The 20,589-nt window shown below is 42.7% G+C and overlaps 1 protein-coding gene across 12 annotated transcripts in view; it reads right to left on the bottom strand.

Annotated features, from left to right (window-relative positions):
• The window catches only part of LOC128340805 (cytosolic phospholipase A2 epsilon-like), a 96,883-nt gene that overhangs the window by 27,670 nt on the left and 48,624 nt on the right, over positions 1-20,589 (bottom strand). For 11 of the 12 annotated variants that reach the window (XR_008313988.1, XM_053286514.1, XM_053286518.1 and 8 more), the window contains 4 exons: positions 11,047-11,183; positions 5,536-5,664; positions 3,559-3,599; positions 2,107-2,146 (listed from right to left, as the gene is read on the bottom strand). Coding sequence is in view for 11 of the 12 variants with exons in the window: in XM_053286514.1 (XP_053142489.1) it covers positions 2,107-2,146; positions 3,559-3,599; positions 5,536-5,664; positions 11,047-11,183 (347 nt within the window). In the remaining variant the exon portion in view is untranslated. The other variant, XM_053286524.1, reaches the window with a different exon arrangement.

The following is a 20,589-nucleotide window of genomic DNA, read 5'->3' on the forward strand; positions in this document are numbered from 1 at the left end:
CTCTCCTTTCATCTACCTCTGCAGCTTTCCTTCTGAAACCACACCTGGTCTTACCAGGGCCACATCTGCCCTGGCCCTTTCACCAGCTCCACTTCAGCAGTGGCCATGGCAGGCACAAAAGCTGCCCCACCCCTGGGAATGTGGCTGGACTTGATCTGGGCTGCTGTTGGTCTCCTAGAAAACTGCACAAGCAAGATGCTGCCAGAAGGACTGGCAGCTGGTATTAACTGCAAAGTGAAAGGAAACTCACTGGGTGACTCTGGGCCAGTCATGTATCTCTCAGCCTAACTGACCTCACAGGGTTATTGTGAGGATAAAAATAACCATGTACACCACTCTGAGCTCCTCGGAGGAAGAGCGGGATATAAATGTAACAAATAAATAAATAGAGTGTCAAGCTGTAGGTCTAGAATGGATGGGCGGGCAAAGGAGCACTTGTCCATCCTGAGTCAAGAGCAAGAGGCAAAGCAAAAATAATAGCCCGAGCTGTCAGCCTGCAGCTCTCCATTGAGGGAATTAGGAGGCAAGGAAAGAACCCCCCTCTTCTCTTTTTCCAATGGAGGGCTCCTTCACATGGTAGGCTGGGGGAGTGACTGTTTCCACAGCCCTGCCCTGTCTTTCACAAAACCCAAAGGTGGCCTTTGCACATGGAGGTGACACATTCCTTTAAGCCTCCTCTGTGCTATGCATGAAGGAATGTCTATATGATGATGATATAGGTATCTAAGATGAAGTACAGTGTGGAGAACGTGTACTTCTTTCCCCCCCGCTCAGTGTGGAGAACGTGTACTTAGCAATAGCACTTACATTTATATACCGCTCTATAGCCGGAGCTCTCTAAGCGGTTTACAATGATATAGCATATTGCCCCCAGCATTCTGGGTACTCATTTTACCGACCTCGGAAGGATGGAAGGCTGAGTCAACCTTGAGCCCCTGGTCAGGATCGAACTTGTAACCTTCTGGTAACAGGGCGGCAGTTTTACCACTGCGCCACCAGGGGCTCCTTTTTCTTCCGCTCTCATCAGGGCTGTCCTTAGAGAGCACTGGCAGGGAGCGGGGTCTGGGGCAAATCAGCCAATGCACCCCCCCACTTCCAATTAATTTTCATGGGTGGGGTTAAAAGAGTGGGGCCTGGGGCAGTCACTCTGCTTGCCCTGCCCTAAGGACACCCCTGGCTCCCATAAGCCTAGAAGTTTGAGTCATGCAACAAAATTGATGGGCAGGAGATTCAGAACGGACTAAAGGAAGTCCTTCATATGATTACAGAACTAACTTCTTGAATTCACTGCCACAAAATATGATGTTGACCAATATCTTAGATGCCTTTTAAAGTGAATTAGACAAATTCATGGAGGAGGAGGAGAAGTGGGCCCTCCATATTCAGCGGCAGTATACCTCTGAAGAGTGTAATATTAAGTTTTGAACAACTGGTCAAGCTTACATCCTGCACAAGTTCCACAACTATTATATTTTTTGATTTGCTTTTTGCTCTGGACACAATCCATATAAGATACATCTGCACTGAACAGGGGGTTAGATGTGACGCCTCCAAGGTCCTTTCCAACTCTAAAATTCTATTATTCTATATGACTTTTGTTGTGGTTTTTGATATCCAAATGTCATCAAGACCGACTGAAATAAGCTAGAAGAACATACAGAATTGCTTTGTAGGGGAGCTCTGCAAATTGTTTGTTCCTGGGCCTTATGAAATTCATAAATGGCCCTGATTAATTATCAACCCCACCAGCCTCATACACAATGTGCAAGAATTATAGCTATAGAATTGCTTACAGATTCTCTACACCTGGCAGTATTATATGTAACATCTATTAAACTTTTATTTTATTATTTTTATTTATTTAAAATATTTCTATACCGCCCCAAACTTGCATCTTACAATTGAAAAGATGCAGTTTTTTCGGATGCAAAGGGCAGTTTACATTGAAATCATTTACAACTTCAAATCAATCAACAATTAAAATCATTGACAACATTTAAAATCCAATATTTAAAAAGTATTAAAACTATAAATCTAATTATTTTATTTATTTAATTCATGCAGTATGAATAATTGTACAATACAAAAGAAGTAAGAAATAGTTACCACTATTGCTCCATTAGTAGTTATTGTTTCACTTCCCCATCTAGGAAACAAACAAAAATGTTACAGCTACTACACTGTACACCCTGAGCAGCTTTCAAAAGCATAGTATTTCCACAAGTGCAATAGTGTAGCCTGTTGCCATTTCCTTTGGCCTTGTTTGCTATCTAGTCATTACTAGAAATGTTGACTTTGAAGGTGGAGACCCAAATTCTGCCTGCTCAGCAAAAGGAAATGTTCAGTTTTAACCAGATGGCAAGGAAGTACTTGTGAAAGGGATCGTGGCAGTGGAGATGGCAAGAGTCATGTTGAACCTTTTTCACAGAAAAAGGAGGGCTATTTTGTTTATGAATATTTCTGAAGATCCAAAGCCAAGCAATAATGAGGGAGTGGAGAAATTAAGGCAATGTGAAGAGGATGCTCAGGACAAGATATGAACAGAACAGCATATTATGTTTATGCAAGATGGCAAGATTTTGCAAGACTAGAACATTCAGTGCTTGTGTATTTGAAATCTGTGTCAAATGTTCTGCCTGATCACCACAGTTCTCTCCATACTATACTTTCCCATGCCCAACACTTCCTATTTTGCTTCTACAGGTTGTGTGAAACAACACACTGTTTGTTGTTTCTTGATAAATTCACAGGAGAAGGAAATTCACATCTCTGGAACAGTGTGACCCATTACCTTTGTCTGGAATAGGCAACTGCTTAACCCTTTTAACTGACACTGGCCAACGATTTCCAAATTGTATTGCTAATCCATTTTAAATACTCTTCTTCCTTACAAAAAAGCAACCTAAGGAAAGATTCCAATCATGCTGTTTTAGCCCGGGCAGGTGGTGTTGGAGGGGGGGGGGGGGTTTCCTGGTGCAATATGCCAGTATCAGCTTTCTCTAAGGATTGTAGCATTTCTGTGGGAGACCAACACTTTAACATGCCAGTGTGCTAGACACCTGGAAAACAGACATCAGCTGAGGAAATTAGTGCAGATGTATGTTTTGATGGAGGTAATGCTGACCTTTCCTAGTTCAAATGCACCAGCAAGATCAGCTCAGAAGGAACAGCACCCATCATAGGAAACCAGCAACAGTAACTGAATTCCTTATAATGATGGATACTGATACCAGGTACTTCCTGTTTTGCTTGCAGGTTTGTGGCAGCCATCACTGGCAAAACTGACATCTGAAAGAACACTAAAGTGGATTTTTTAAAATCACTACTCATACACGTGTTGAAAGACAGGAAAACTTCATCCTTTAATAACTTTTTAACTGCCTTACTTGTTCATTCCAAGGAGTGAATATGGGTAGGGTAACTAATTTGAATTATGAGTTTCAGCAGGCAACAAGAGACAAGTGAATATAAGGATCTTATCGTTGATTGAGTATCCTGTGATCTGCAGCTTCTATCAATTCTATAATCATTTGTTTCTGCGGTGCTTGGTTAACTCACATACTCTCCAGTGTAAATTCAACATCCAGTTCTTCTTGTTTCTGAAAATGAAAATGTAACACAAATGAAATAACTTTACAAATAGGGATGTGCACAAATTGATTTTTTATTTGATTTGTGCCCCAAACAAACCATCCCTGATTTGTTTTGTGTCCAAATCTACCCCCACCAAATCACCCCCAGATTTGATTTGTATTTTATTTGGATTCGGATCAGTTTGGACCACTTAACAAGGTCCTAGGGGCACCATATTTGGATGGTGGGTAGGTCCCCATGGGTTCCACCAACCACCCATATTTCAAGGTGGTGGGGCACTTGGTTGATTTTTAATGCATTTCTTTATTTTTTATTTTTTAGTTTTCTTTAGATTCTGCATATTTCCGCCATAGGAAATAATGGGGATTCGAAGTTGCCCTATCCCAACCCTAAATATGGATCCCCAGCTTTCATGTTTTTTAAAAAAAGCTAAGCTCTAGCCTTTGTAGAAGTGGAGTTAAGGAGCAAAATGTGCGGTCATTATTTTTCAAGTGTTTGGATTCTTTGGCGTATAATAATTTCCCCCCATAATGAAACCTTATGAGGATGCATTGCACACCTTCATTTCTTCATTTTGACTGTCATTGGACAGTGCCAACTGTCAACTGCCATGTGCCAACTACACACACACACACACACACACACACACACACACACACACACACACCACCTGCAAGGCAGTGGGGTACTCATTTTATTTTTAGGAATATTGAAGTGTTTAGATTATCTGGTGTCTAATAACCTTTCCCCACAATGAATCCCTGTGAGGATTCATTATACGCCTTTCATTTCTTCTGTTCATTTTGATTGTCATTGGACAGTGCCAACTGTCAACTGCCATGTGTCAACTACCCCCTACACACACACACGCGCACGCGCGCGCACTGGGGTACTCAGTTTATTTTTTTAATGAATTTTTGAAGTTTTTAGATTCTTTGGAGTCTTCATCACACACCTTCATTTCTTCTGTTCATTTTGACCCCACTGCTTTGCAGGTGGGGGTGGGGAATTAGTGGCATCTCATGTTCCAATTACCCCCAAAACCACAAGCCACTGGGTACTCAGTTTATATTTTAGGAATTTTTGAGGTGTTTAGACTCTTTGGTGTGCAATGAGTCCTCATAGGCATTCATTCTGAGGAAAGGTTATTAGACACCAAAGAGCCTAAACACTTGAAAAAATTCCTAGAACATAAACTGAGTAGTACCCCCATTGCCTTGCGGGTGGGAGGGGGGTGTAGTTGGCACATGGCAGTTGACATTTGACACTGTCGAAAAGACAATCAAAATGAATAGAAGAAATGAAGGTGTGTAATGAATCCTCATAGGAATTCATTGAGGAAAAGTTATTATACACTAAAGAATCCAAACACTTAAAAAATAGTGACCACACATTTTGCTCCATAACTCCACTTCTACAAGGGCTAAAGCTTTGCTTTTTTAAAAAGTGAAAGCTGAGAATCTGGGGAAATTAATGGGAGGGATCCGAATCTCAAATAGATTCAAATCGAATTAGGTACAATTCGATTTAGACCCAAATCTAGCCAATGGACCACAGAGGTGATTTGTTTTTTCTCCAACTCTCCCGAATCAGCTAGATTCAGGTACAAATTGATTTGTACCTGAATTAATTTGCACATCCCTATTTACAAATAACTTTTCCAAGGACCTTGGCCTTATCAGTCATGTAAAGATTTCTCTCTCAGGCATGGAAGAGGTAAATGAAAACAAGAAGAATCAATTGTTAAATCTTGTAGAAATAAAAATTGCAAATTGAAAACTGACGTCAAAATGTCCTGGCAAAACAGATTTTTGTGAATGTCTTTCACAGTATCAATATTTTTTTTCATTTCATTTTTGAGGGGAGCGGGGTAGGAAATCAGCACAGGAGATGGAAATTTCACAGATTTAATACAGAGGATTGATGGTGGTATATGCTCACCTGCGGATTCAATTCAAATTTCTTTAAAAATGGTTTTCCTAAAGGGACGTTAGCTATGTCAAATAAAATGATACGATTGTCATCATCTTGAATGAAGTCTTCATCACAGACAGTCAATTCCAAGACATTCTGGAAACAGAAACAAATGAATTATGGAAGTCCAGCATTATCAAGCTGAAAGTGAGCAAAAAATTCCTTTAGTACAACCTTGCACCAAACAGGAGGACCAATCTTGACCATTGTAGGGATGTGCAAAAATGGTTCATCCCAAACCAGTTTGCCTTGAACTGCGGCTGGTTTGGAGGTTCAGTCAGGCAAACCAGTTCAGGATTGTAAGGGGTGGCTGGGTGGGGGTGGCGAGAGAGGTAAAAATCTCTTACCAGCCCTGCTGCTCTCTGCCGCTTACCTAGCATGGCCCCAAGCACCATGCTCCTCCCCTTTACCAAGCCACCAGCTCAGTAGTAGCTTGGTTCTGGCCACTGTGTACCCTGGGCTGGTCATTAGGAGGCTGGCGGGGGATTTGGAGGAGCCTCCACCCATCACAAATGTAATTGTCATCGCCACTGCCATCCCCACCAGCAGGTACTCTTTCTCTTCCCCCACCCACTGCCTAGGGAATGCCCCTTTACTTGTAAAGGGAAATCCTCACCAGATAAGATGGAGGTACTTATTGTGCGGGGTTGGAACTCCAGAGACTATTTTAATCTGCCGGTTCTAGATGGAGTCACACTTTCCCAGAAAGAACAGGTACACAGTCTGGGAGTGCTTCTGTATCTCAGGTTGAGTCAGTGGCCAGAGGTATAAAAGTAATATCCACACCGCCCATTGAGGTCACTTGAGGAGGTCTGTCTCCAGTTACCGCCAGCTCATCTGGTGGCCACACGGAGATGGGCCTTCTCGATTGCTGCCCCGAGATTGTGGAATGCGCTCCCTGCTGATATACGATCCTCCCCATCTCTAACTATTTTTAAAAAACATTTGAAGACCCATCTCTTCACCCAAGCTTTTTCAGCTTTTTAAATTTCTAGGTTTTTATTTTATGCTGTTTTAAAATTGTTAAACTGTTTTAACCTTTTATATTTGTATTAATTGTTTTTATGTCACTGCTAACCGCCCAGAGATCAAAGTTTGGGTGGTATATAAGTAAAATAAAATAAATAAAATAAAATAAAATAAAATAAAATAAAAATGGTCTCTTCAAGATGACCCAGAGACCAATCTGGATCAGTGTCGGCTGATACGGCAGGTACATCCATTTCTTGAGATGAACGACCTCCAAACAGTGGTACATATGCTTGTAATCTCCAGGCTTGACTGCTGCAATGCACTCTATTTTGGAGTGCCTTTGTACATAGTCCAGAAACTGCAGTTGGTACAGAATGAGGCAGCCAGGTTGGTCTCTGGGTCATCTTGTTGAGACTATATTACTCCTATACAAAAAGAACTACACTGGCTGCCAATAAGCGTCTGGGTAAAATACAAAGTGCTGATTATAACCTATAAAGCCCTAAACGGCTTAGGCCCATTATTTAAGAGAACATTTTCTTCACCATGAGCCCCACCATCCATTGAGATCATCCAGAGAGGCTTGTCTGCAGTTCCCACCGGCTCATCCGGTGGCCACACAGGGACGGGCCTTCTCAGTTGCTGCCCCCAAGACTCTGGAATGCACTCCCTGATGAAATAAGAGCCTTCCCTTCTCTGACAATTTTTAAAAGGTACTTGAAGACTTATCTCTTCACCCAAGCTTTTTAATTTGACTGTGGTTTTAAATTGTTTAAAGGTTTTTATTTTTTGTGTTTTAACTTGTTTTATATTGTTGTAAACTGCCCAGAGATGGAGGTTTGGGGCAGTGAACAAATTTGTTAGGTAGTTAGGTAGATAGATAAAATAAGTATGTCCCCTGAACCAGTTCGGCCTGGTTTGGTGGTTGAACTGAACTGAAACCGGTTTGGCCAAATGGGTTCCATGCACACCCCCAGACCATTGCATACTATAGTATGCCTACTAGGAGGGCCAGTACTTCAGTGGTAGAGTGTTTGCTCTGCCTGCAGAGGTTGCAGGTTCAACCTCTAGTAAAAAGGTTCTCAGGTAGCAGGGCTGGGAAAGACCTCTGTTTCAGACTTCTAGAGAGTTTATGCCAATCAGAGCAGATACTACTGGGCTAAATGGACCCTGTATAATGGTGCCAGCAGAGCAAAGGAAGGCACCACAGGGAAAGATAAAATGCAACTCCATCAGGAAAGAAATGGTTGAGGATGTTGTGTGAGACTGAAAAGAATAGGGTTAGATGATAAATAATAATAATAATAATGAGGAGGAGGTGTTGGAAATAGAGGATGCCACTGTTGCTGAACCGTTTCAAAATCAAAACCAGGCAACCTCCCCTTTGCCTTCACCTCAAAAACCTGAATGCCATTTAACAGAAAATCAACAAGAACTAAAGCAAAAAATAACTGAGCACATGAACCAAACAACCACCAGGGTTCGACTTCCAGCTCTAAAAACAGTTGCCAAAAAACAACTTGCTCCGGCATTAAAAGATGTCAATGCTGCACTTGCAGAAATAACAACGAATAATTTGCAAGAAACATACCAACTAATGTACAGTGCAGCAACAATAACAACACAAGAGCTCGGATATAAGATCAGTGGACCTGTAAAAAAAGGAAGTAGTACATCACCTAAATGGAAGATTCGATTAGAAAATAAAATCTCCAGGCTTAGATCAGATGCTAGTGAATTGAAAGATATGAAAGACAAGAAGCTGAAGAATGAAAACACCAAACAGTATCTGATCCAAAAATACCACCTAGATTCAAGGAAAATTAGAGAAGTCCTAGAAATAATAAAGCAGCAAATAACAGCAGTGTCAAAGAAGATTAGCAGATACGAAGCCAGAATTACACAACACAGTCAGAATCTCCAATACCAGTTTAATCAGAGACGTTTCTACCAAAGCATAGAAGGAGAAACTGCAAGAAACGTAGAAACACCAAATAAAGAAGAAACAGTGCACTTCTGGGGGAAATTATGGGACAATCCAATAGATTATAATAAAAAAGCAGGCTGGATGAAAGAGGTCAAAAAAATGTAACCAACAAATGCAAGATCTAATAATAACACCAGAATTAATAAGTGAAAGAGCAAAGAAAATTAAAAATTGGACTGCTCTAGGCGACAATGAACTGCATGGCTTTTGGCTTAAACACCTAATAAGCCTTCATAAACAACTATCAAAACAGTTCAATCACATTTTGCAAGGAGGTGATATTGAACAATGGCTAACAACTGGGAAAGCTCATCTCCTCATGAAAGACCCAGCAAAAGGTGCAGTTCCAAGTAATTATAGACCGATAACCTGCCTGCCAACCATATTCAAATTATTAACTGGAATAATAGATGAAGTGATGCAACACTTATTAACTAACAAACAGCTTCCAGTTGAACAGAAAGGAAATTGCCTGAACACCAGAGGCACAAAAGACCAGCTGCTGATTGACAAAATGATTTTAGAAAATTGCAAGAGAAGAAAAACCAATCTAAGTGTTGCATGGATTGACTACAAGAAAGCCTTTGACTCATTGCCTCACACATGGATACTAAAATGTTTAGAAACAACTGGTGTCAGCAAAAACATTCAGATATTTATTTAAAAAGCAATGAGCATGTGGAATACACAGTTAACAATCAATGGCGAGACAATTGGACAGGTTAGCATTAGAAGAGGCATTTTCCAAGGGGACTCACTATCCCCTCTGTTGTTTGTAATCGCCATGACCCCACTTTCACAAATACTAAACAAAACAGGCCTCGGATACCAAACATCTAAAACATCCAGTAAAATCAACCATCTGCTGTACATGGACGATCTGAAGTTGTATGGAAAGACCCAGTCAGAAATCGAATCACTGCTAAACACTGTCCGTATATTCCGTAGCTATATAGCAATGGAGTTTGGACTAGACAAGTATGCTGCATTAATAATGAACAGAGGAAAAATAACAAAAACAGAAGGAATAGAACTGCCCAATGGAAGCAAGATCAAGAACCTGGAAGAGAAAGAACATTACAAATACTTGGGCATTCTCCAGGCTGGTAACATTGCACACGCTGAAGTTAAAAGAAAAATTGGAAGTGAATACATCAGGAGAGTTAGAAAAATCCTCAAGTCCAAACTCAATGGCGGGAACACCATACAAGCCATAAACACCTGGGCTATACCTGTTATCAGATACACTGCAGGAAAAATAGACTGGACCCAGGCAGAGCAAGAGACGCTAGATCGTAAGACCAGGAAAATCATGACCATCAATCATGCTCTGCACCCCCGCAGTGATGTCGATAGGCTCTACCTCCCTCGCAGCTCAGGTGGAAGAGGAATGCTGCAAGTCCATCAAACAGTAGAGGAGGAGAAAAGAGGCCTTGAAGAATATATCAAGGACAGTGAAGAAGATGCACTTAAAATGGTCAATAATGCGAAACTATTCAACACCAATGAAACAAAGCAGGCCTACAAGAAAGAACAAGTCAAGAACTGAGCAGAAAAATGGAAAAATAAGCCCCTGCATGGTCAATATTTGCACAATATAAGTGGAAAATCAGACATCAGCAAGACCTAGCAATGGCTTAAGAATGGCAACTTGAAGAAACAGAGGGTTGAATACTGGCTGCACAAGAACAGGCACTAAGAACAAATGCAATAAGAGCAAAAGTCGAAAAATCAACCACAAACAGCAAGTGCCGCCTTTGTAAAGAAGCAGATGAAACAGTGGACCACCTAATCAGCTGTTGTAAAAAGATCGCACAGACTGACTACAAACAAAGGCATGACAAGGTAGCAGGGATGATGCAATTGAATATCTGCAAAAAATACAAGCTACCTTAGCCAAAAATTGGTGGGACCATAAAATTGAAAAGGTTGAAGAAAATGAAGATGTAAAAATATTATGGGACTTCCGACTACAAACAGACAAACATCTGCCACACAATACACCAGATATCACTGTAGTCGAGAAGAAAGAAAAACAAGTGAAAATAATCAACATAGCAATACCAGGGGATAGCAGAATAGAAGAAATAGAAATAGAAAAAATAACAAAATACAAAGATCTACAAATTGAAATTGAAAGTCTGTGGCAGAAAAAGACTAAAATAATCGCAGTGGTAATTGGCACCCTGGGTGCAGTTCCAAAAGACCTTGAAGAGCACCTCAACACCATAGGGGACACAGAAATCACCATCAGCCAATTACAAAAAGCAACTTTACTGGAAACAGCCTATATTTTGAGACGATATCTCTAACAGCAACAACACTGATAATAAAATTCTGGCATCCCAGGTCCTTGGGAAGGACTCGATCTCTGGATAAAACAAACCAGTCAATAACACCTGTCTGACTGTGTAAATAAATAAATAATAAATGAATGCAAGAAGCAGAAATAATCAGTAAAGGCCTGAAGATCGTTATTCTGCCTCCTCTACCAGAATACATACCATTTTTTATCTTACCTTAACCTGACTTTGGATCCTGAAGTAGAATATTTCATTCCACACTGGATCTTTGCAGTTTGGAATCATTTTAGTCCGAAACTTTTCAGGTGATGAAGTAGGCAGCCACAAGCTTACATAGCAATCCGATTCACTTACTGTAGGGGGAAAAAAGAGCAATTGGTAATAATTGGTAATTTTATTTAAGGTCAGCATGCTGTAGTAGTCTGAATATTTAGTTTAATCCTGTAGAAGCAGCAGATCCAATATTTTGTGGGTATTATACATCTTTCTTCTCTCAGGTATTGTAAGGTGATAATTCTTTGGAAGCCTTATATACATGTTTGGTTATTTTAAAATTATTTGTCAGCGCATGGATTTGGAGGGATCATTTAACATTCAAATCTTTAATAGGTGAATGGCAGGTGAACATAAAGCAAGCTTAGTTTAACCCTTAACTTATGGGTGAAACAAAAATGGTCCATGCATGCACATCTATTAAAGGCACAGGCAATCTCCTTGGGTCAGATCAGAAGTCATCAGCTTTATTTGTTCTTTATGTCTCCTCCCTCAGCTTCTAAAAGTCAATAAATGTGCATCACTAGGATACCCAGACAAGCAATCTCTTTTTCTTTTAAGAGCTGAACAGCAGTCCACCAGTCCTCCCATTCATTTCACATTAACTGGATACTGCATGACAATCTTTGAATTGTAACTTGAGGGTATACCTGGCGATTTTACTGCTTTCTCACAGCATGATAGTGTTGATCTCTGGGTAGCAGAAACAGAAGCAGACACTGGTGAATCACAAAGAAAGGCAGGTCCATCTGATTCACCAGGGAGTTATTCACACATGCCTTCCTGGGTATCTGAACATAGGAAGCTGCCATATACTGAGTCAGACCATTGGTCTATCTAGCTCAGTATTGTCTACACACAGACTGGCAGTGGCTTCACTAAGGTTGCAGGCACGAATCTTTCTCAGCCCTATCTTGGAGAAACCAGGGAGGGAACTTGAAACCTTCTGCTTTTCCCAGAGCGGTTCCATCCCCTGAGAGGAATATCTTACAGTGTTCACATGTGGTCTCCTATTCAAATGCAACCAGAGTGGACCCTGCTTAGCTAAGGGGACAAGTCATGCTTGCTACCACAAGACCAGCTCTCCTTTCCAAGATTTGCAAGATCCACAAGATGTTTAATTCGGGAGATTAAATGGACAGTTCACATAGGGTTGGCTCCTCTCCGCAATCCCTGGCAGATCTTTTTCCTGTGTGTTCCGAATGACTTACTCTGGGTTTTTTTCTCCAACCAATCACAAATCACATCACGGAGAGGAGAAGAGAGAGCTTTTTTGTTGTTGTTAGTTTGAGCTACAGAGGAGTGGGAGACCGGCATGACAAGTGGCCAAAAGCTCGATCAAACAGCATAACGCTCAACCCTTGCCTTTGTGAGTGACTGCTTTAATCACCTCATGTTCACCCACCTGCCCACACACATCACAGATGATTTAAGAGGCAGGGAAGTTTAAAGCAGAAATCAGAGCTTTCTCTCTGTCATGAAGAAAATTGCAGGCTAATGGAATGAGCACAGACAAAAAGGCTCAGGTAACATCCATTCTGCATATCTAAAGCCTATGTAGACTCCCCTTCATTGAGTTCTGAAAAACTGTGAATTACTGGCATGGCCACTCTACACATCAAGGAGAAGCGGCGGGGCATAACAGAAGCCTCAGATTTTCCCCCTCAAAGCCGATGAAACTAGAGGATTTTTTAAAGCTGGACATACTGTAGGCTAAGCCAGAATGCGCAGCCTCGATTCTGGGGGAAGCAGTCTTGTCTATACTGGCCCCTGATAGCCTGCAGCTATTTCGGGGTAAATGCAGCTAATATGTGGACTGGCCCACTCCATTCCGGAGGAGATTCAAAGTAAAAGCCCTGTGTGTAAAACCTCCAAGGGCTGTTTCAGCTTTCTATAAGTCAGCACTACAGTGAGATGGGGAAATGGTAGCATCTGACAAACATGCTTGGTGGACTAGCAGGTAAAGATTAAAATGAATTTCGAAGCACATTTTCCTTGATTGCCTTGGAAATACCTAACACTGTTACAGCTGTTGCATGAGAAGAGTGCATACTCCTGATAATGAACTGTTACTTAAATGGATTTGTGCAGGTAGTGGAAGCCAGTATGGAATGCTGAGGTTCATCCCTTCTCTCATTGACCAATAGGATTATTTCTAATCCCACTTCAACTTCACTTCTTGCTCAATAAGTTATATCATCATTATGGCCATAGCCACCTCCCACCTCCACCTTGGTCTCCCCTCGAGAGCTCTGCCGACCACCCTTGTCCCTGCAGCGCAGCATCCTTCCCAGCCATGCAGTGGCAGTTGAAAAAATGTTTGATGCTAATTTTAATAATTTAGGCTGCAATCTCACAACAACGGCAGTTAGAGTTAATTGTGGTCTCCAAGCCTTTCATGCTCCCACTGAGCATGATGTGAGAATTTTGAATTTCCAGGCAATTGAGGTCAAACTACTGCAGTTAAACCGGAATTGCCCAGAAATTCTGGGCTTTCATGTCACACTCCATGGAAGTGTATGGGGCTCAGTGATCATGGTTAATTTTTTAACTGTGCTCACCTTGGTTATGAGAACATAGCCATAAGTATTGCAATAAAGATGCATAAACATACCCAAACAACCCTAACTGTCTTGTTCTGGTGTGATGACCCTGATCAAAGGCAAACAAACAAAAGAGAGTGGGGAGAGGAGAGGAAGAACACCAGAGATGCACATACATACTTTGCAGATACTGCTTTCTAAAACCTGTGGATTTTCTCAGTGCTAGAATCGTAAAGTCGTCAAGTCGATTAGACTCTGCACCCACAGAGCCTTTTGACTCCTGGCACCCACAGAGCGCCTGTTTTCTTTGTAGAATACAGATGAGTTACTATTGCCTCCTCCCACACAGTTTGACCTATATCAGCATCTTCCCTATATACCACTGCTGCCCTATATAGTACCAGCAGGGATTCAAACTGGCAACCTTCTGCTTGTTAGTCAAGCATTTCCCTGCTGCACCACTTAAGGTGAATAGTCTCATTTAATTATCTGATTTCTAGAGAGAAGCTTTAGAGTAAAGCTTTCAAGACTTCAGGCTACATTATGAGGTCATTCACACAACCGAAAACTGGGAGCTGTGTATGCTCCCAATTTTTGGTTGTGTGGGAGCAAACAACTAGGTAGGAGGAGGGAAAAGTGATTGTGTGGAATCAAGGTAGGAGGGAAAGCTGGGCAGGATAGTCCTACTCAGCTTTCCCTCCTAACTTGATTCCACACAATCACTTTTCCCTCCTCCTACCTAGTTGTTTGCTCCCACACAACCAAATATTGAGAGCACACAGAGCTCCCAAACCTGAATAGGACACTTGTCCTACCCAGTTTTCCATTATGTGAAAGGCTTCACTGTGTATGTTGTGCAGCCCAATCCTATGCATGTTTACATGGAAGTAAGTCCCACTGAGTTGAATGGGGCTTGTTTTCAAGAAAGTGCAGAGGATGGCAGCTGTAGCTATTTACTCCAATCTAGCCCCACACAAAAGGTTTTAAGAATATGAGATTGTATTATCTCTGTAGTAATCAGAGGAACAGCAGCAGCAGTGCCTGCTTTTCTAGTCAAGAAACAAATAATTTCCCAGGTAGGCGTGCTCTACTTTCTACTCCCACTTGCACCCTATTGAGGTCTTCTAGCTGCTTCTTTCAACTAAAGGGTGTGGCAGCATCTTTGGCTTCATCAGCCGCCGCCCCCCCCCCCTTTTAAAGCCAAGTAGGCAAAGGACTTCAAGTAGGTGTGCTCTGCTTTCCACCCTGCTGGCTTGCCTCCCATCAAGATCTGGCTGCTGTTTGGACTAAGAGGTGTGGCTGCTGCTTTGGCTTCCTCAGACCCTTACCAGCCAAGGTGGTTGCTAAATCTGGTTGGTGTTCATCACCCAGCTCATCAGAGGGAACCTTTGGCCTCAGATAGGCTTCTCCTTTTCTAAGCTCAAGTTCATGCCTTGAAAACTCAGCCCATTTCCCAGCATATTTCTAACCAAATATCAAAGAATCAAGGATTCTTGGATATTTTAATCAAAGACATCAGAATCAAGGATCTAAAGTGATATTAATACCACATGTAAGGAATAAGAAAGAAGCTTAGAACCTAAAAGTTACCCTTAGAGACTTAGAGAATAGAATTTCTGGGGTAAACTTAGAACTTAAAAGATGAACTTAGAATTGCTTACAGGCACCACTATAGATAGAAGTTCTTAGCCAAAGGTTCCCAAAGGCCATTGTGGCCGGGTCTGATGGGAGGTATAGTCCAACAACATAAGAGACCCAAGGTGGGAACACCTGTTCTAGGGAGTTACCTCTCATAGTGGCTGCCCAACGAGTGTTTTGATCCTTATCTTTATTGGCCAAGATCACAAGCATTCTTGCAGATCACTTGATCAAAGTACATGAGAACATCAACAAATGTAAAATATTGAAATGTTAAGGTCTCATTTTAACTCCATGGTTTGTTTTGACTCCATGGTTCCATATGTGGTTGCAGTTGGCCAAATACTATCAATAGGACTTGTTATTCACAGAACCGCTACTATTTGCGGTTCTATGTATCCACAGGGTGACTAATAGACACTCATTTCCAGTATCTGCAGATACGAAAGGGCTGAAACCCACATATCCCTGGTTCCTGGAGGGCTGGAAGTTACCACAGAAGTCACTTTCACCTGCCATTTTGTCTGCAGGAGCCCAGGAGGAGACAGGAGGAGCCATTTTGTGGCTCATTTCTTTTTAAAATGGACTTACTCTGTGATTCTCTGCAGTTTGGGGGGCATTGCATCCTTTTGGAGGCATTCCTGGGCACATGGGGATGTTGCAGAATACACCAAATTAAGTCCCGCCCCCCGCCCCCCACAATTTTTTTGCCATTTTCCTTCCAGCCTGGAACTTAACCTCCTCTTTCCCCATAGATATAATGCCTTGTTACGGTTCCATTACTCACAGTAGTAGGTGAAGAACAGAACTTCCACAAGTAACAAGATCCTCCTTTATTTTATTTCTTCTTTTAAGATAATTACATTAGCCACAGAAGCATGCCTTGGCTGAATCCACACTGAAACCTTTGCATGGAAAGGCTCTCTGTGTCTTGCCACATCTCACCCACACAGCATGCAGGACAATCGCTTTGCTTCTCTTTTCCATTTGCTGAATCTCCTGCTACTCCTCTGGAACTGTTGCTCCCTCATTCAGAAAGCAATACTATTCCATGACCACTTCCTCTCTCATTTTCTCTATCTCTTTGCTCTCATCAAATCCCCTAATACTGCCACCGCTGCTGCCCTCTCACTGAAGACCTCCCTTTCTTCCACATGCTCTGCCTTGATAGCTGTGATGCTGAAACTGGTTCTTCTCTTACCATACCCTGCCACTTCAAGAATCTGATTGCTCCTCCTTCTCAGTTTTGAGCTTTGTTGTTCATTGCTTATGTTTCTACACTGCATTGCAGGTGTGTGTTGTTGTCCCTTGAGGCCTCCTTCCAATTTTCTCATCTGACCCTGATGCTTGTCTTGTCTTCTTTTTCTCTGTCCGTGTTCCTACTTTGCTTCATGGTTATTTCAGTATTTGTGTTGACAACCTCACTGATCCAGCTGCCTTTCTCTAATTTATTTCTCTAATTTCCTGACCTGCAGTTTTGGTTTGCCTCCCCCATTTACTGTCAGGGAGGCTGTTCTCACACACAGCCTAACCCAGGCTAGGGACGCCCAGCCTGGGTTAGGCTGCACATGAGAACCGCTGGTATCGGGCCCAATCCCGGTGGGCCAGCACCACCCAGCCCATGTTCCAGCCCAGCTGCACACAGAGATGGGTGCCTGTCTTTTGGGGAATCCCCCAATGCATCATTTGTGTCACATGATGCACTGTGAGATTCACAGAGACCAGGACAAATAGTCTCGACCTCAGATCGATCTGACCTGCTCCACTCTGCATGGAGCAAGGCTGGTTATGTGGGAGCATGCTCTGTGCTCCCACCAAGCAACAAACAATCATCTGGAGGGAAGAGGTTTGGGAAGCCTTCTGCCCACCTGGTAGGTCATGTGAATGGCCCCAGGATCACACTCTTGATCTTGTGTTCTTGAATAACTGCTTTGTGTTGAATCTCTCTGCTATGGAAATCCCTTTCTCTGGTCATCACTTTCAGTACTGTACACTCTCCATCTTTCTTCATCTTTTCTTCTTCTTGATCCTTCCATGATCCTTAATCCTTCCAGTCTATCAACATGGTGGCTTTCTATGAGGTTTTGTTCCCCTCCTCACTTTGGTCACTTCCAACCACTCCCTAGACACTGGTTTCCATCTTCAACTCCTTCCTATCCTCAGCTTGGTTGGTTTGCCCTACTGCCCCACCACACTATTTGCACTACTAATCCTCAGTTTTTCTCCACTCATACTCTCAAGCTGCTGAGCACTTTTGGAGGAAACAAAAGACCTGGCTTCTTTTTATCACTTTAAAACCATGCAGCCTTGCTTCTCCTCTGCTATTTATCTGGGTAAGCACTTTTACTGCACCACCTGATCCACACCCATTCTAACAACCCATGGAGTCTCTTCTCTGCTTTTGCTGTTCTGTTAAGACCACACCTTTGGCTTCCCACTTTCCATCCAGGAACTTGCCCCATTCTTCAGTAACATGAAGTCATATGCCACAATCCTTCTAGCTCCCTCTCCATTTTATCACTCCTCTCCACACCTCCTCCACCTCTCTCAGGCCTTCCTTCTTCTCTACAGTATCTCTTGATGAGATGGCCACTCTGCGGTTCTCTTCTGTCCCCTCCAAATGTCCCCTTGATCTTATTCCCTCCTTACATTCCTGCTATTATCTCGCTTTCACCATATCATCAACCTATCACTCTCCTTGGCTGCTTCCCCATTGTATTAAACATATCACTGCCTTGTGCATTCTAAGAATGCCTTTTGCATTCTAAAAACAAAGGCCTACAACCCTCCCTTGACCTAACTTTATCCTTTAATTCCTAGCTGCTCTCACTGAGGTTGTGCACACAACGATTCGCGGTAGACAGGGAGGATGTGGTGGGGAAAACTTACCTTCCTCCCAGACAATCACCAGGCATGTGTGGGATGTGTGAATCGGGTGCCCACACGAGCTGCGCTGCTCCTAGTGGCACGGCATTCTGGAGGCTGGGAAAATGCATCCTGTCCTCCAGATATCCCACAATGCACTGCATGACAAGCACCGTGCATTGGGGAAAGTCCCCATGAGTAGGGCGCTCTAGGGGCCTGTGGGTGTGCTCGGGCTGCGTGCATCCTGAGCACACACACTACCCTGACCCCAGGGTTGAGGGTACATTTGTGCTCTTAAACCCTGGCTAAAGGTTGGGGCAAAAAGTCATCAATCAGTATGATTCTGTAATGATATGAAATGCTAAGAAGCCTCCGCACATGCGGATTCGTCCCCAGCCCTGCATCTCTCTAGGGACAGCCCTGAAACCAACTGTAACCAAGTTTTAAATAAATGTAAATATCCTGACAACATCTGTGTGATATGCCTTCCATTGCTTATCCCTCCGCTCCCTCTTAAAAAAAACAAAAAACAAAAAAACCCCTCATTGTCAATTTTAGATTGAATTTTAGATTGTAAGCTTGTTGAGGGCAATGCCTCTCTATTTAGCCTATGTAACTCCATATTACCTTCTGCCGATGTTGGCCTACAACTCCCATAATCCCTGGCTATTGGCCACCGTGGCTGGGGTTTATGTGAGTTGTAGTTCAAAAACAGCTGAGAGGCCTAAGTTGAGCAGGCCTGATTTACACTATGGTGCTTTATTAACAACAATAATTTTAACAATTAGTAAATTGTTAATAACAACCACACTGGCTGTATGCACTGGTAATCACATCAGTCCTATTTGACTATACCAACATTCTCAGGAATGTGGTTAAATGATTGGGTGTGAAGTCTAAGGCATAAATTACACGTGATGGCCACACTTGTTTAATCCCATGTCTGCTCCATTTAAGGGTAAAGTGAGGAGTAGGAGGGTCCCATTTTAATATCCAAAGGGCCATTGGAATGAAGGGAGTAAACACACCATCTCCTGCACCTCCCCTCCCCACCATTGGATGCCCAAACTCCCCACCCCCCACCCCAAGTCTGACTCTAATAACAGAAAAAGCTGGGAGAAAAGTGCCAGTGTGGCAACAGGACGCATTGCGACTCCGGGCTAGAGGACAGTAAGGTTGTTTGCACCACCATTGCAGCCTGGCAGGGAGGATATGGGTACCTTATCCCCAAATGATCCGGCTCTTTGTGTAGGCGCATGACTTGCATGCCCACACAATCCACACTGCTCTGAGCAACACAGATCTCTGGAGGGAAAATGAGGCCCAGCCTCCAGGAATCGCAAAATGCAGTCTCTTAAAATGCAGACTTCTAGCACTGAAATTGAGCTTGGGAAGATTAGTCCGGGCCTAGGGAAAGTAAGGCCTCAGGCTGTCTCCAGATCTTATTGGCACAAGTTGTTCATTGAATGTTCTCTGAGGTTCTGCAACTCTGCCCTGCCTTTCTGACCTCACACTCACAGATGCTACCTTGTGCCTCATGGGTTCTCCTATGTTCCGGACACAGCTTCAAGTAAAACCTCCAGACAGGCCACCCACTGTACATTTTCATAAAACCCAGGTGATCCCCAGGGCATGATGTCCTTTGAAAAAAATAATTGTTGTATTTTTTTAAACTATACATATGTTTCCTTTCTAGAATTACATTTCAATGTGATAGGAACTCTCACCCAAGGTAATTGGTTAGTAATTTGAGGACAAAGAGGCTGCTCCAAAATGTTTTGTATTGGACTGGTGAACTTCCAAGATAGAAACATAAAGAGAATGTGTTCAGTGTCACAGCTGGAAATAAATAGAGTTGCTCTTCTGCAACCTTTAGCTCAGAGGGAAATTACATGTTACATTAAGCATGTCATTAGAACCAATGTGCTTAACTTTTGTTTACTAAATAGGAGCTGTAATTATTATTATTATTATTACACTGTTGCAACATTATTTGTGTCACAATATTTGCATCTTTGTGCCATGACATCATAGCAAGTTCTCATGTTGCAATCTCACTTAGTGAGGCTATTCTCACAAACGCAGAAAAGAGGGCTAAAGGAACCCAGCCTGCTTTCCTGTAGTCGTGGGAGCTGCGAGGCCGCTTAAGTTAGTCCACTTAAGTTCTCCCCCTTAAATGAGGTTAGCGGACTGAGTTCTCCACTAACCCCATTTGGCTGATCATGTGCTGCTGTGGTGAGGCTCTGTGCCACGGAGACACACAAGTAGACCCCCGACCAGGAGGCAACAAGCAGCCTCCCAGCACGGGGGTCTCTCCAGAATACCCCACACACTTGTGTTGGGGCATCCTGGGACTTCCAGTGGCCAGGCGGCCCCCGATCCCCACAACCCCAAAACGACGGAGCCGGTAGTCATGTGGGCGGCCAATCTGGCCACCCAG

Source organism: Hemicordylus capensis, chromosome 1 (genome assembly GCF_027244095.1).
Source record: "Hemicordylus capensis ecotype Gifberg chromosome 1, rHemCap1.1.pri, whole genome shotgun sequence".
In the NCBI taxonomy this organism is placed as follows: Eukaryota; Metazoa; Chordata; class Lepidosauria; order Squamata; family Cordylidae; genus Hemicordylus; species Hemicordylus capensis.